Source organism: Myotis brandtii, unplaced genomic scaffold, assembly GCF_000412655.1.
Source record: "Myotis brandtii unplaced genomic scaffold, ASM41265v1 scaffold624, whole genome shotgun sequence".
NCBI lineage: Eukaryota > Metazoa > Chordata > Mammalia > Chiroptera > Vespertilionidae > Myotis > Myotis brandtii.
The window spans coordinates 1,292,752-1,306,068 of NW_005370385.1; the positions used below are offsets into that span (position 1 = coordinate 1,292,752).

Below are 13,317 nucleotides of genomic sequence, written 5' to 3' on the forward strand. Positions count from 1 at the left end.
TCTGACATGGTCTCGATTGAGGCTGAGAACCCATCACCTGGGCCGTCAGCACAATCCCTCTTCCCCCACTCAGTCTGCCTCCCCACCATCAGCCCCTGCCCTGCCTTTTACATGCATTTTTTTATAACAGGCATTGGTGTTTTGATTTCCACATGAACTTGGTGGAAGCAAAAGTTTCTAATCAAAATGATGCTCTAGGCCACCCAGGCATTTTCAACACATGAACAGTTTAGAAGTTTGAGTAACTTACTGCAAAGTTAGGCTGACAAGTTTTGAATATATTTTCCTTTATTTCCCTCTGTATCATCCATTTTAGAATGACAAGAAAATATTTCCACCCATTCCAACTGGACTGCCGCCCAAGCTTTATGAAAATGACTAGTGAAAAAGTGACAGCACTTCAGCCAGTCCCGGCAAGACACGGCCGTGCCCTTCGCCCTCAGCCAGGGAGTTTCCAGTGATGTGGGAACACATCTGGCCATTGTTTCTGGCAGTGCCCGCTGCCACCAGCTGTCCTGGTGCTAGAAGTTTTCATTTAATATCCATCTACAGAGGACCGCATGGCACAGTGAGAATGGTTATTTGAGCCAATAAGAGGCCATATACCTTTCGAAAGAGTCTTCTGTAATATATATATATGTATATATCCCCCTAAATCCCACAAAACCTGCAGAAAACATCTTATTCTCTGTAGGTAACTCAGCCAGCAGTGAGTTTAATGTAGCAGTACAGAATCTGAAAATGCTAATTAAAAATAAGTTGCTTTTGTTAGAATTTAAGACTTTCCTATTTAATAAATTTTATTTTTGTGAAGAATTTGAACACATAAATTCTGAATTTCAAGAGCATATTTTACTAAACTAAGAGCATAAAACACTGACGTTGCAGGCTGAAGCGTCTGGCATAATTCGGATTGGCTGCTAAAGCCGATGCCCCATCTCTATGCCCCCAAAGCACTTGGAATGGTTGGAGATTTAAAGAACCTTCAGGGACAGGGCAGAGAGTGAAGCAGGCAGGCAGAGCTGCATCATGGGAAGAACGAAAAGATGAGCAGTGGGCTCAGGGCAGGAGAGCCAGGCAAGGTGAGGAGACAGAGCACTCCCTCCCCATGATCTCACCTGAGATTTTCCCCAGGCCGCCCTAATCTCCAGTCCTTCCCATTTCCGGGAGGAAAGAAACCCAGCAGGGAGCTCTTGCCCGAAATCACCCTGAGGGACCACACCCTGGCCCACACCCCAAGTCTCCACTAACTTTATATGTCCCTGCCCCCTGCCTGCCCCTCCTATACTCAAGTAGGAAGCACTCTGGAGCAAAATTAGATGAAAAGAAGAAAAAAAGGGAAAACCTGCATTACACTTTTCATAATGATGGAATTTATAAGCAGAAACTCAGTGCTTCTTTCTGTTCGTTAGTTTTTCTTTGTTGCTGACTTTATATTTTCTACATAGGATAAGTACTCTGCAATAATAATTTCTTCATCTTCCAGAGTTGAGTCAAGATAATCCTCTTCGTGTTCTGGAAGATCTTCCAGTATTTCATTGACAGCCTCTGTCTCCATATCTTCATCTGTAGAGACCCCAGAGGTACCTGCAACACAGTCACGCAGTGACAAGTGAGTCACGGGAGAACAGAAAGTGGAGAAAAACCCACGGAGAGACCGCACTGATCCACGTCAGCCTCGGCCACAACTTCCCTGCCACACCACGCAGCCGGGTTGGATGTCCACGCCCTGCTCAGTCCCCAGGGAGGTCTACCGATGTCACATCCCCACCCTCACTTCCTCCGTGTGCAGAGGCCCAGACCGACCTGCAGAATCGGAGAGGGACGTGGTTGGCGTTGATGGAGACTCGTCCACCGGGAGCTGCAGGTCAGGAGGGAGACTGCCTCCGTTGTGAGCGAGGGTCTGAGCTGCCAGCTGCACGTTTCCCTTGAACACTCTCAGGGCAGCTTCGGCTGCTCCCGTGTCAAAGCCCATGTACACCAGCTGGGGGAGAACACAGGGGGCGGCGGCCACTGCTGAGGCTGGGCTGCCCGGAGCTGGCACAGGTCCAACACTCCTGTCCCCCGTGCAGCCAGGACAGCCTTATTGTCAGGGGAATAGGTTTTTAAAACCCTCGGCATGCGTGTCCTCGGCACGGGCCTTCTGCACATGCCGCTCACCAGCACCATGACTCGGCCTGGGAGGAAGACGGCCTCACACCTGTTGGTGCCTGGTCATCAGAAAGGCGACAAGCTCATGGGCTGAGGAAAGTGCTACCCAAACCTCGTTACTAAGGCCACTGGTTAAGCGGCCACAGTTCAGTGTCATCATGCGAAGGGGGACAAACGTGGACCGAGGAGCTCCACAGACCTTTCTTACTCCTCCTGCTCCCCTTCCACCCACAACTCCCGGTGCTTGGCTGGATCCTGGGATGGGCCTACGTCACACTAGGAGTCCGGGGAGCCAGGCCTCAGCCCTGTCCCACTGCCAACCACGTCACCCCACCAATCCCACCTGAGGCCGGGCAGGCGGAGCGGGGTATAAATGACTGTCACTTACTTGGTCAATATTTTCCTGGGAAGGGCTTTCTTGATTGTTGTTGATGTTAGGATCGGAATCATTGAACCACCACATGTGAGGATTACTGAGAAGAATCTAAAACACACAAAAATAGCCTTTACTCAGTACAAACACCTGCGCACTTGTGCAGAGACTGAGCAGCTATTACGTGCCAGGCGGATGCAGCCATAGGGCTCACACACCTGGGGACATTGTGGTGAACTATGCAAAGGTGCTGTGGAAGCAGAGAATAGGGACCCCAAATGGGGCTGGGTGGGCAGGCAGGTGTTCAAAGGCTTCCTGCCAAAGGTAGGGATGAGATGAGGCCCATCATGCTGTCTCTATCATGGGGTTCAAGAACAAGACAGTACTGACCCTCAGATCCAAACCAGGAATGAGGGGCCCACAGGAGTGGGGCTCCATGCAGTGGGAAGGCCACTGGAGAGGAGCTCAAATGGAGAAGTGGAGGAAGCGATGCCTGGGCCGAGAACAGGGGCTGCTCAGGGCAGCCAAGGGGCCTCTCGGGGACAGGTGTTACCTTCAGGGCCGCATCCAGGTTCCCGCTGGCCTGATGGAGGGCCTGCTTGGCTGCATGAGTGGAGTAGCCCATTCCTTTCAAAGAGTTGATGTTCTCCAGGCGGCGTCTTCTCTTCTCTTTTTCCTCTCTTCTTATTTGGGCCAATTCCTTCAGGAAAACAGCAAAATTCACTAAGTGGGGACTGAGGTGTTGTAGAAAGCCTGTTCAATCTATGCTCTACAGGATTTGTGGGGCTGACGGCAGGTGACCCCCTGCCAGTCTTGGCTAGTCAACAGCATGAGGGCTGCAGGGCAGACACCCTGGAGGGGCTCCCAGTGCAGGCCAGTGGGAGCAGGAGACTTCAGTCAGAGGGAAAGAGAGCACCTCACAGCTACCACAAGCCAGCACCAGAACTGCCACACAGAACCAGCGAGCTCACTGCTGGGTCCCAGAGAGGTGGACGGACCCCTTCCAGGGAGGGGCTGGCAGAACATTCTGCATGGCTGCTCAGCCTCTGATGAATCACTGGGCTCTTGATAAAATGTGGATTCAAATGGGGGAGGGATCCTGGGTGATGCCATAGCTGCTGATTCCCCCACCTCACTCTGGGTTTATAAGGTGTAAGAAACGATGAGAATTACTTTTCAAATTATCTCATTTTAAAACACTGGCTTTCAATGCTAATGAAATCTTACTGATAATCAAGTAATGGTACAGTAATAAATACGGTATCAGCGATGTTTGCTTTCCATAAGGACTGAAGTAGCCTGCGACCAATGCAAACACACAGAACTGGGCTCTTCGGAGTCTCTGCCTTAACCTGAGATTTCTGTGGCTGGGTTGACAGCTCCTGGACCTGAGGTAATCTACACCAGCTCCATGTGTTAGAGAAGAAAGTGGTTCCACCTCTCACTATCCTATCATTCACTCTCTCTGGACCTCAGCTTTTTTACTGTAAAACTAGCATATTAGTCATGTAACGTTCCTTCCAACTGCAAAATCCTAGTTCTTTTACTGTACTTATTTCTACTTGTTTTAAATGATAATTTTGTGCCTTTGCTTCCATAACATAGTATTAATTGTTCCTATGATTTGACTCATGTTTCTAGGCAAGAATACCATCTCAAACCACAACCATGGCCCTATGGGAAAATGTGACCCCCTCTGCAAGGGTTTCCAGCACTGTACTGATACGAATGGGAAAGCGAGAGAAGACTGCTTGGATCACTGTACTTAGGAGCTACCTGCCACCAGAGCAGGCGATAAGAAACTGCACTGTCTGACAATGAACGCAGTTAAAATGACCAGCTCCTCCTGACTGCCCAGCCTGAAGTGGCGGAGTTCCTTGTTAATACCTACTATGGAATTATCTTTTCCTGTTCTTTCATATCCGAGAGCTAAGGCACTTCAGAAATGAGCTGGCTATGCTTCAGGTTTCACACCTACTAACAGGCACAGGCGGCAAACCAGGGTCCTGAGACCACGTTAAGGTACCTCTCTGCGGTTGGTAATGTGGATGGCTGCGTGGTCCACGTTCCCGTCACAGGCCCTGAGGCCAAGCCGGGCTTCCTGGGCAGTAAAACCCAACTGCAACAAATTGTGAACTTTTGATGGATCAATATATAGCTCTTTAAAGAGCTGACGAGCCTATAGACAGGAAAATAGAAGAGTCATATAACCAATGCAACATTAATACAAACACAGAACTAAGCCTGGAGGAAATTAAACTATTCCCGATGGGAATTAGGGAGTGTCAGGCTCTAAAAACTCTCCACGAAAATGCAGACAGACAACACTCTGCTCACATGACTTATCCACAACATAACATGAGAAAATAGGCTGAATAGTGTAGAAGGGGCTGATATCCTTCATCCTCTCCTTTTTGCAATAAATCCCCTGAGTCTGAGCTGTGCATCGCTATTTCTCACCCTCCCTTAAGCTGGGGGTAGCCATCTGGTTAGTCCAGATCAGGGGTCCTCAAACTTTTTAAACAGGGGGCCAGTTCACTGTCCCTCAGACCATTGGAGGGCCAGACTATAGTTTAAAAAAAAACTATGAACAAATTCCTATGCACACTGCACATATCTTATTTTGAAGAAAAAAACAAAACGGGAACAAATACAATATTTGTATTTGCATGTGGCCCACCGGCCGTAGTTTGAGGACCCCTGGTCCAGATGATTGCATGCAGCAATACTGAGGGGCATAACTTCTGGTCCTCTCTCTAAAGACTCACTTGCCCCCTCTGCTGGCTGGAAGAGGCACTGACAGGACCAACTTTCAATGCCATAGCAGGGCCTCCGCTGCCCTGGCCTACTTGCCTCTAGGAGGCTGGATGACACAAAGAAACTTCTAAGCCAATTAAAGTCACCATCTTTTTAAGGTTTCCTTATTGTGTGGCACCTGGTCTGACCCCTAACAAATAAAAATATATTTATGGTATATGTGAGAGAGAGGGGATGGGAAATAGATATATGGTCATCACAAGTCACAAACTATCCTATATAATAAAAGGCTAATATGCAAATTGTCCCCTCGACTGGGAGTTCGACGAGGAGTTCGACCAGGGGGTGAGGCCTGCAGGCCAACTGCCTGCAGTCCCTGGTCCAGCCTGATCGGCCCCGATTGGGGTGGGCCAGCTGGACCCCACCCATGCACAAATTCATGCAGCAGGCCTCCAGTTGAGTTTATAAAATACCTAACTTCGCTCTAAACGGTTTGGCTCAGTGGGTAGAGCGTCGGCCTGCAGACTGAAGGATCCCAGGTTTGATTCTGGCCAAGGGCACATGCCTGGGTTGTGGGTTCGATCCCCAGTAGGGGGTGTGCAGGAGGCAGCTGATCAATGATTCTCTCTCATCATTGATGTTTCTCTCTCTCTATCCCTCTCTCTCCCTCTCTAAAATAAATAAAAATATATTTTAAAAAAACAAAAAAACAAAACCTAACTTCTAGGAATAAAATTAAAAATAAAAAAAAAAGTTAGGTGGCCCTGGCCAGGTGGCTCAGTTGTTGGAGCATTGTTCTGTACACCAAAAAGTTGTGGGTTTGATTCCTGGTTTGATGCCTGGGTTGCAGATTCGATCCCCAAAGTGTTGGAGTGCATACAGGAGGCAACAGATAGATGTTTCTCTCTCTCTCTCTCTCTCTCCCCCTCTCTCTTAAAGTCAATAGAAGCATGTCCTCGTGTGAAGATTTAAAAAACAAAACAAAACGTAGGTGGAGTGGTTACTGCTCTGATGCTCATTTCTTACCTTGTTGAGATACTCACAAGCCTCTTCACCATTTCCACTGTGGTAATTTCGGATGCCTTGAAGCAGGTAAAGCCTTAAAAACAACACCTTCTCTTTTCCACAATTTCCCTAAAATTATTGGGAGGGAAAAAGGATAAAACTGTCTTATTTCTAATTACATGTCAATGACAGTCGAATTTGTAATTCCATTCATCTCCATAGGAGTAAAACGGAATTCCTAAGATGTCTGTATTTTCACTCTTGCTGATGGTCATGGTGAAGATCCCAGAGGACAATGACATCCTCTGGCCCACATGGAAGAAATTATATCAGAAAACCTGTCTCCAATCTCCAGGGCAGTGGCCCGCTAGTCAGTGAGAAGAATGCAAAACCCAAACCAGGAATAGCTTATGCTACCTGTCTTCCCCAGGCAGAATTCTGATGACTTGTGGAAATCACCTGAGAGAAATCCTTATTCAAATCATGGCACTTGAGCTGTGACTCATTCATGGGAACGGTTACTCTTCGAAATATCTATTTTCTGTATTTTAATCTCCTAACAGACTCTACTGAACAGTCACCTGCCCCCTCAGTCAGATGATCAGAGGGGTTCCATGAATAGGTAACTGTGTTCCTCTGGGTTAAATGCTGCACAGGCCAAAGTAACAGCCAATCAATCGCCTTTGGGCAGCAGTCTAAATACTGTGGTAGGAATGAACTGAAATTCTAGGAACAGGCTCAATAACAACTCTAACAAATTACAGTAACGTACTTTTATGTGGACCAGTCTCTGATGATTTTCTCCATAGCAATTTTTAAAGCATTTCTGGGCCAAGTTTAATTTTTTTTCTGCATCATCAAGGCATTCCAGTTGCTCCAAGCGGAAGTAACACCACACTATGTCCAGCTGGAGCACTGCGTAGTTGTCCACCGTGTCCAGCAGCTCTCTGCAACACTCACTGGGGAGAGAAAGGCATGTCATCACCGAAACAGGGCCTTAAACACCCTTTTGGGAATTCCTAGGATTCTTCTCCAATTCTGGTATATTTCCAAAGACTGGCTGCTCTAAAACAGAGACCTGGATGTCTATGAAGGGAGCTATATTTATAATCTCACACACACACACACACACACACACACATACCACTCTGCTATGCTGAGAAACAGACCTATAGCAGAAAGTGGAAGCTGGGATCCCTGTGTCAGATCCCTAAGCAAACATGGGGACACCATGATTTAATGCAGTGGTTTCCAACCCTGAGTGCAAATTATAATCACCTTGATATGAGAAATTTCTCTTTTCTCTCTCTCTGTCTCTCTCACTTCTTTATTAATACTGATGCTGAGAACCAATCTAGATAATTTATAACAGAGCCACTGGGCCCTACAGGACCCCTACTACACAAGGCCACTCTACCAATTCCAGGGGACATAGGAGCTCTACCTAATACACAGAACAAACACAGGGAAGCAGCCAAAATGCGGAGACAGAGAAACATGTCACAAATGAAAGAAATGGAAGAAAGCAAACTACTGGATATAGAGTTCAAAACCACAGTTATAAGGTTACTCAAGAATCTCCTAGAAACCTCCAGAGACTTAGTGAGACTTTCAAGGATCTAAGTGAGAATGTCAAAGACATAAAAAAGGACCAGTCAGAAATTAAGCATACACTAACTGAAATAAAGAATAATTTACAGTATTCAACAGTAGAGTAGAGGATTCCGAGAATCAAATCAACGATTTGGAATATGAGGAAACAAAAACACCCAATCAGAAAAGCAAAAAGAAAAAGAGTAAAAAAATATGAAGATAGTGTAAGGAGCCTCTGGGACAACTTCAAGCATATCAACATTCTCATTATGGGGGTGCCAGAAGGAGAAGAAAGAGAGTAAGATATTGAAAACCCATTTGAAGAAATAATGACAGAAAACTTCCCCTACCTGGTGAAAGAAAGACTTACAAGCCCAGGAAGTGCAGACAGTCCCAAACAAGAGGAACCCAAAGAGGACTACACCAAGGCACATCATAATTAAAATGTCAAGGGTTAAAGACAAAGAGAATCTTTTGTTTTTTAAATATATTTTTATTGATTTCAGAGAGGGAAGGGAGAGTATAGAGAGATAGAAACATCAATAATGAGAGAGAATCACTGATTGGCTGCCTCCTGCACACCCCACACTGGGGATCAAATCTGCAACCCAGGCATGTGATCCAACTGGGAATCGAACCCTGACCTCCTGGTTCTTAGGCCTATGCTCAACCACTGAGCCATGCTGACTGGGCAAGACAAAGAGAATCTTAAAAGTAGCAAGAGAATAGCAGTTAGTTACCTAAAAGGGAGCACCCATACGACTGTCAGCTGATTTCTCAACAGAACTTTGCAGAAGGGAGTGGCAAGAAATATTCAAAGTGATGAGTAGCAAGGACCTACAACCAAGATTACTCTACCCAGCAAAGCTCTCATTTAGAATTGAAGGTCAGATAAAGAGTTTTACAGACAAGAAAAAGCTAAAGGAGTTCATCAGCACCAAACCAGTTATATGAAATGTTGAAGGGTAATCTTTAAGAGGAGGAGGAGGAGAAAGTGGTAGAAGAACATTAAAATAACACTAAATACATATCTATCAACAACTGAATCTATAAATCAAAATAAATGAACAAGAAATCCAATGAAGAAAATAAACTGGTGAATAAGATAGAATCAGAGGCATGGAAACATGGAACAGAATGACGAATCTCAGAGGGGAGTAGAGAGGTGTGGGAAGAGATTAGCCAAAGATCTTACATGCATATAGTACGTATTACCTATGGACACAGACAACAGAGTGGTGAAGGCCTGGCACGGGACTCCACAAAGCTCTCTCCTTTGCCACCTTGGTCTTCCTCGATTCCCAGCTCATCTTCCACTGGGGGAGACCACACAGGGCTGCTCCCTGCCCAGCAGCTGTAACCACCACGGCTCCCACCTTTGTTTCTCCACCTCAGGGACTACTGTCCTGAATTGCAAATAATCTATGTTTTCATACATTTTGCCCAATTTTTCAGTTATTTCAGGTGGGAGGGTAAATCTAGTCCTGGTTATTCCCTCTTGGCCAAAAGCACAACTCCCATTTCTTATTTTAAGTAAAGAAAGAAATGATTCTTGGTCATACTACATACCACTCCCCGAGGTGTATGACAAAGTTTACTAGCCCTTTTGGAGAAGAGAGGGGAAACATCAAATGTTCGAAAGGAAATGAACTCAAACTTCTTCTAGTTACATGACCAACTTGCATTAGATTTGATCTCCTCAATGAAGAGGAGAAACTCACAAAAATTATGCTAAAAAGTTGGCCTAATAAACAGATCCTCAGAAAAGTCATTCTCTACTTAAAGACACTGACAGGTATTGTTGGATTATATCTACTACTTACTGAACATGTTGCTTTACTGTGAACTGAAGGGATTGTCATTGTTGCTCAGGAGCTCCCCGAGACCTGAGAATCACTGTAAGGACTTGCCCAGGGTCAGAGGAGAGCGAGGCACATACAGACCAATAAAGACCAGCCACGTCTTACTTGCTGAAACTTGATTATGGGTACATGGAATTCATTACACCAGTCCCTATTTTTATATATGTTTGAAATTTTCCCTAATGAATTAGGAACAACGATGGGAGGAAATGAAAAATGTGCCTGCATTTTAAGGACCTAACTTCCAGCCGGCACTGCCTGCAGCAGTGGAGAGTGACAGGGACGCTCAGCAAGCAGCAGACGGTGGTGAAGGCCTGGCACGGGACTCCACAAAGCTCTCTCCTTTGCCACCTTGGTCTTCCTCGATTCCCAGCTCATCTTCCACTGGGGGAGACCACACAGGGCTGCTCCCTGCCCAGCAGCTGTAACCACCACGGCTCCCACCTTTGTTTCTCCACCTCAGGGACTACTGTCCTGAATTGCAAATAATCTATGTTTTCATACATTTTGCCCAATTTTTCAGTTATTTCAGGTGGGAGGGTAAATCTAGTCCTGGTTATTCCCTCTTGGCCAAAAGCACAACTCCCATTTCTTATTTTAAGTAAAGAAAGAAATGATTCTTGGTCATACTACATACCACTCCCCGAGGTGTATGACAAAGTTTACTAGCCCTTTTGGAGAAGAGAGGGGAAACATCAAATGTTCGAAAGGAAATGAACTCAAACTTCTTCTAGTTACATGACCAACTTGCATTAGATTTGATCTCCTCAATGAAGAGGAGAAACTCACAAAAATTATGCTAAAAAGTTGGCCTAATAAACAGATCCTCAGAAAAGTCATTCTCTACTTAAAGACACTGACAGGTATTGTTGGATTATATCTACTACTTACTGAACATGTTGCTTTACTGTGAACTGAAGGGATTGTCATTGTTGCTCAGGAGCTCCCCGAGACCTGAGAATCACTGTGAGGACTTGCCCAGGGTCAGAGGAGAGCGAGGCACATACAGACCAACAAAGACCAGCCATGTCTTACTTGCTGAAACTTGATTATGGGTACATGGAATTCATTACACCAGTCCCTATTTTTATATACGTTTGAAATTTTCCCTAATGAATTAGGAACAACGATGGGAGGAAATGAAAAATGTGCCTGCATTTTAAGGACCTAACTTCCAGCCGGCACTGCCTGCAGCAGTGGAGAGTGACAGGGACGCTCAGCAAGCAGCAGACACAGAGGCGTAAGAAAAGCCTAGAGGCACCAAGCCCTTGTCCTAGCAACTTCTAGTGTTGCCCTTCCTCCCAAATATTTGAGACAATAAATCTCTTTTTTTGCTTAATTTGGTATTTACTCACTTAAAACCCAAGGGTGCTGCCAATACAGTTGGCAAACTATACACATTTGTATTTATCTTCCTGAATGTACAGTATATCTTGGGAATTCATCAAAATCGTAAAGAAAATGACACTAAAGTCATTTTGATCATTTCAAACATATCTATTTTTCAAATGTCTCATCTGCCTGGATCGTAGTTTCTCAGTACCATTTCCCAGCGGTTCTCAACCTGTGGGTTGCGACCACTTCGGGGGTCGAATGACCCTTTCACAGGGGTCACCTAAGACCATCGGAAAACACATATATAATTATATATTGTTTTTGTGATTAATCACTATGCTTTAATTATGTTCAATTTGTAACAATGAAATTGGGGGTCACCACAACATGAGGAAATGAATTCAAGGGTCGCGGCATTAGAAAGGTTGAGAACCACTGCATTATGAGGACAGGAGTCCCTGGGAAGCTGCTGGCTCATGGTGTGGAGTCGGAAATGCCCACGATGACTCTGGAACACCGTGGGCACCAGAGATATGAGACTACCAGGATTAGGTCAAAAGGATGCAAGACCTGCCCGCCGGCCACAGATGGCCAATTTAAGCACTGAGGTATGAAACACATCAAATGTGTTAAAATCCATATTGATACTTAAAAAGAAAGAAAACCTCATTGGTAACGTCATGTTTGGAGGATGCTAGGGAGGCCACTCATTTATTCTGCACTTGATCTTGGGCAAAAGGCCGAGAAGCGATACACTCATTTATTCTGGAGGACAAGAAAATAAGGAAAAAGAACCAAGCATTTTATTCTGTCTTTCGGTACAATAGTACCTCAGCATAACCAAATGGCTGATGAGGAAAACTTTCTTTTCAGAAGAATTCTAGCAATAAATGCAGAAGGAGTAGAAAGGTATCACTTTTGCATCCTCAAAGAAACACTGGATTTGGGGAATGGTCATCAACACCAAAGCCAACAGATGAAAAGCTGATGGGGACTGGAGACTGGGCCATTCAGGCTGACAACACCTCGCAGAAAACAAACATGATGACCTACATGCTTGTTATAAAAACGTAAGTACATATGTTTATAACACTCTTTACAGGGAAGAGAGATCAATTAGAAATATTTAAAAAAGAAATACTTTACAAATCGGCCTACACCGTAACTACTCTTTCACATTAACCGTTGCCTGCGGTGAAAACCAGAAGTCTGCGGTGTACAGAGTTGAGAGGGTGCTGCAGATAATTTTGGGCCTCTTCCTTATACCTGGTGTTCACCAAGTACAAAGGCGCCTACCAGAAATACTTGTCGGCGTCCAGAAGACAAGGCAGGGCTATTCCGTATTCTTTTCTTTTCAGGAAAGCTCTGCCCTTCTCATGATATCCCATAGCTAACGTAAGGGCCTAGGAAAAAAATAGGATTTTTAAAAACATCACTTTAAACTATAATAAAACGTTATATTAAAAGCATATTAAGTCTAAAAAAATCAAAGTTTAAAAAAAAAGATCACATCTAATTTAAAAGCCCAAATTAAAAAATATGTAATTAGCCCTAGCTGGTTTGGCTCAGTGGATAGAGCATCAGCCTACAGACTGAAGGGTCCCAGGTTAGATTCCGGTCAAGGGCATATGACTGGGTTGTGGGCTCGATCCCCAGTAGGGGCATGAGGAGGCAGCCGATCAATGATTCTCTCTGATGTTTGTATCTCTCTCCCCCGCTCTCCCTTCCTCTCTGAAATCAATAAAAATATTTTTAAAAAATAAGAAAATATAATTAAAGCTTTATTTCACTTATGTAATTCAACCTTGCAAAAGTTTTCCAAATTGACCTGGATGTCATCATCTATCCTATCTAATAAAAGAGAAACATGGTAATTAGCCGTACCTCCACTACCCTTCCCATTGGCTAATCAGCATATCCTTATGCAAATTAACTGCCAGCCAAGATGGCGGCCGGCAGCCAGGCAGCTGACGCGAACAGGGAGGCTTGCTTGCTCCAGTGACGGAGGAAGCCAGGTTCCCCGCCTGCTGCTGCCGGCCTCTGAGCTTGCAGTTTGAAACATTGTTACAAATATAGAAGCTAAATAAAACCCCAGAAACCTGCTTTAGTCAGCCGGGCTTCAGCCAGCAGGATCGCAACATTGTTTCAAATACAGAAGGTAAACAAAGGCCAGAAACCTGCTTTCAGCAGCGGAGGCCTCATAGCTGGAGCCGAGCCTCAGAGCTAAAGCTGGCCCAGAAT

The 13,317-nt window shown here is 45.1% G+C and overlaps 1 protein-coding gene across 2 annotated transcripts in view; it reads right to left on the reverse strand.

Moving 5' to 3' along the window:
* Positions 1 to 774: 774 nt before the first annotated feature.
* NUB1 (negative regulator of ubiquitin-like proteins 1) overlaps positions 775 to 13,317 on the reverse strand; it is a 29,354-nt gene continuing 16,811 nt past the window's right edge. For both annotated transcript variants that reach the window (XM_005880078.2, XM_005880079.2), the window contains 8 exons: positions 12,373 to 12,479; positions 7,059 to 7,245; positions 6,308 to 6,415; positions 4,551 to 4,703; positions 3,078 to 3,224; positions 2,540 to 2,635; positions 1,807 to 1,984; positions 775 to 1,587 (listed from right to left, as the gene is read on the reverse strand). In XM_005880078.2, coding sequence (XP_005880140.1) covers positions 1,409 to 1,587; positions 1,807 to 1,984; positions 2,540 to 2,635; positions 3,078 to 3,224; positions 4,551 to 4,703; positions 6,308 to 6,415; positions 7,059 to 7,245; positions 12,373 to 12,479 — 1,155 coding nt within the window. In that variant the 3' untranslated portion in view covers positions 775 to 1,408. The remainder of the gene's footprint in view (positions 1,588 to 1,806; positions 1,985 to 2,539; positions 2,636 to 3,077; positions 3,225 to 4,550; positions 4,704 to 6,307; positions 6,416 to 7,058; positions 7,246 to 12,372; positions 12,480 to 13,317) is intronic.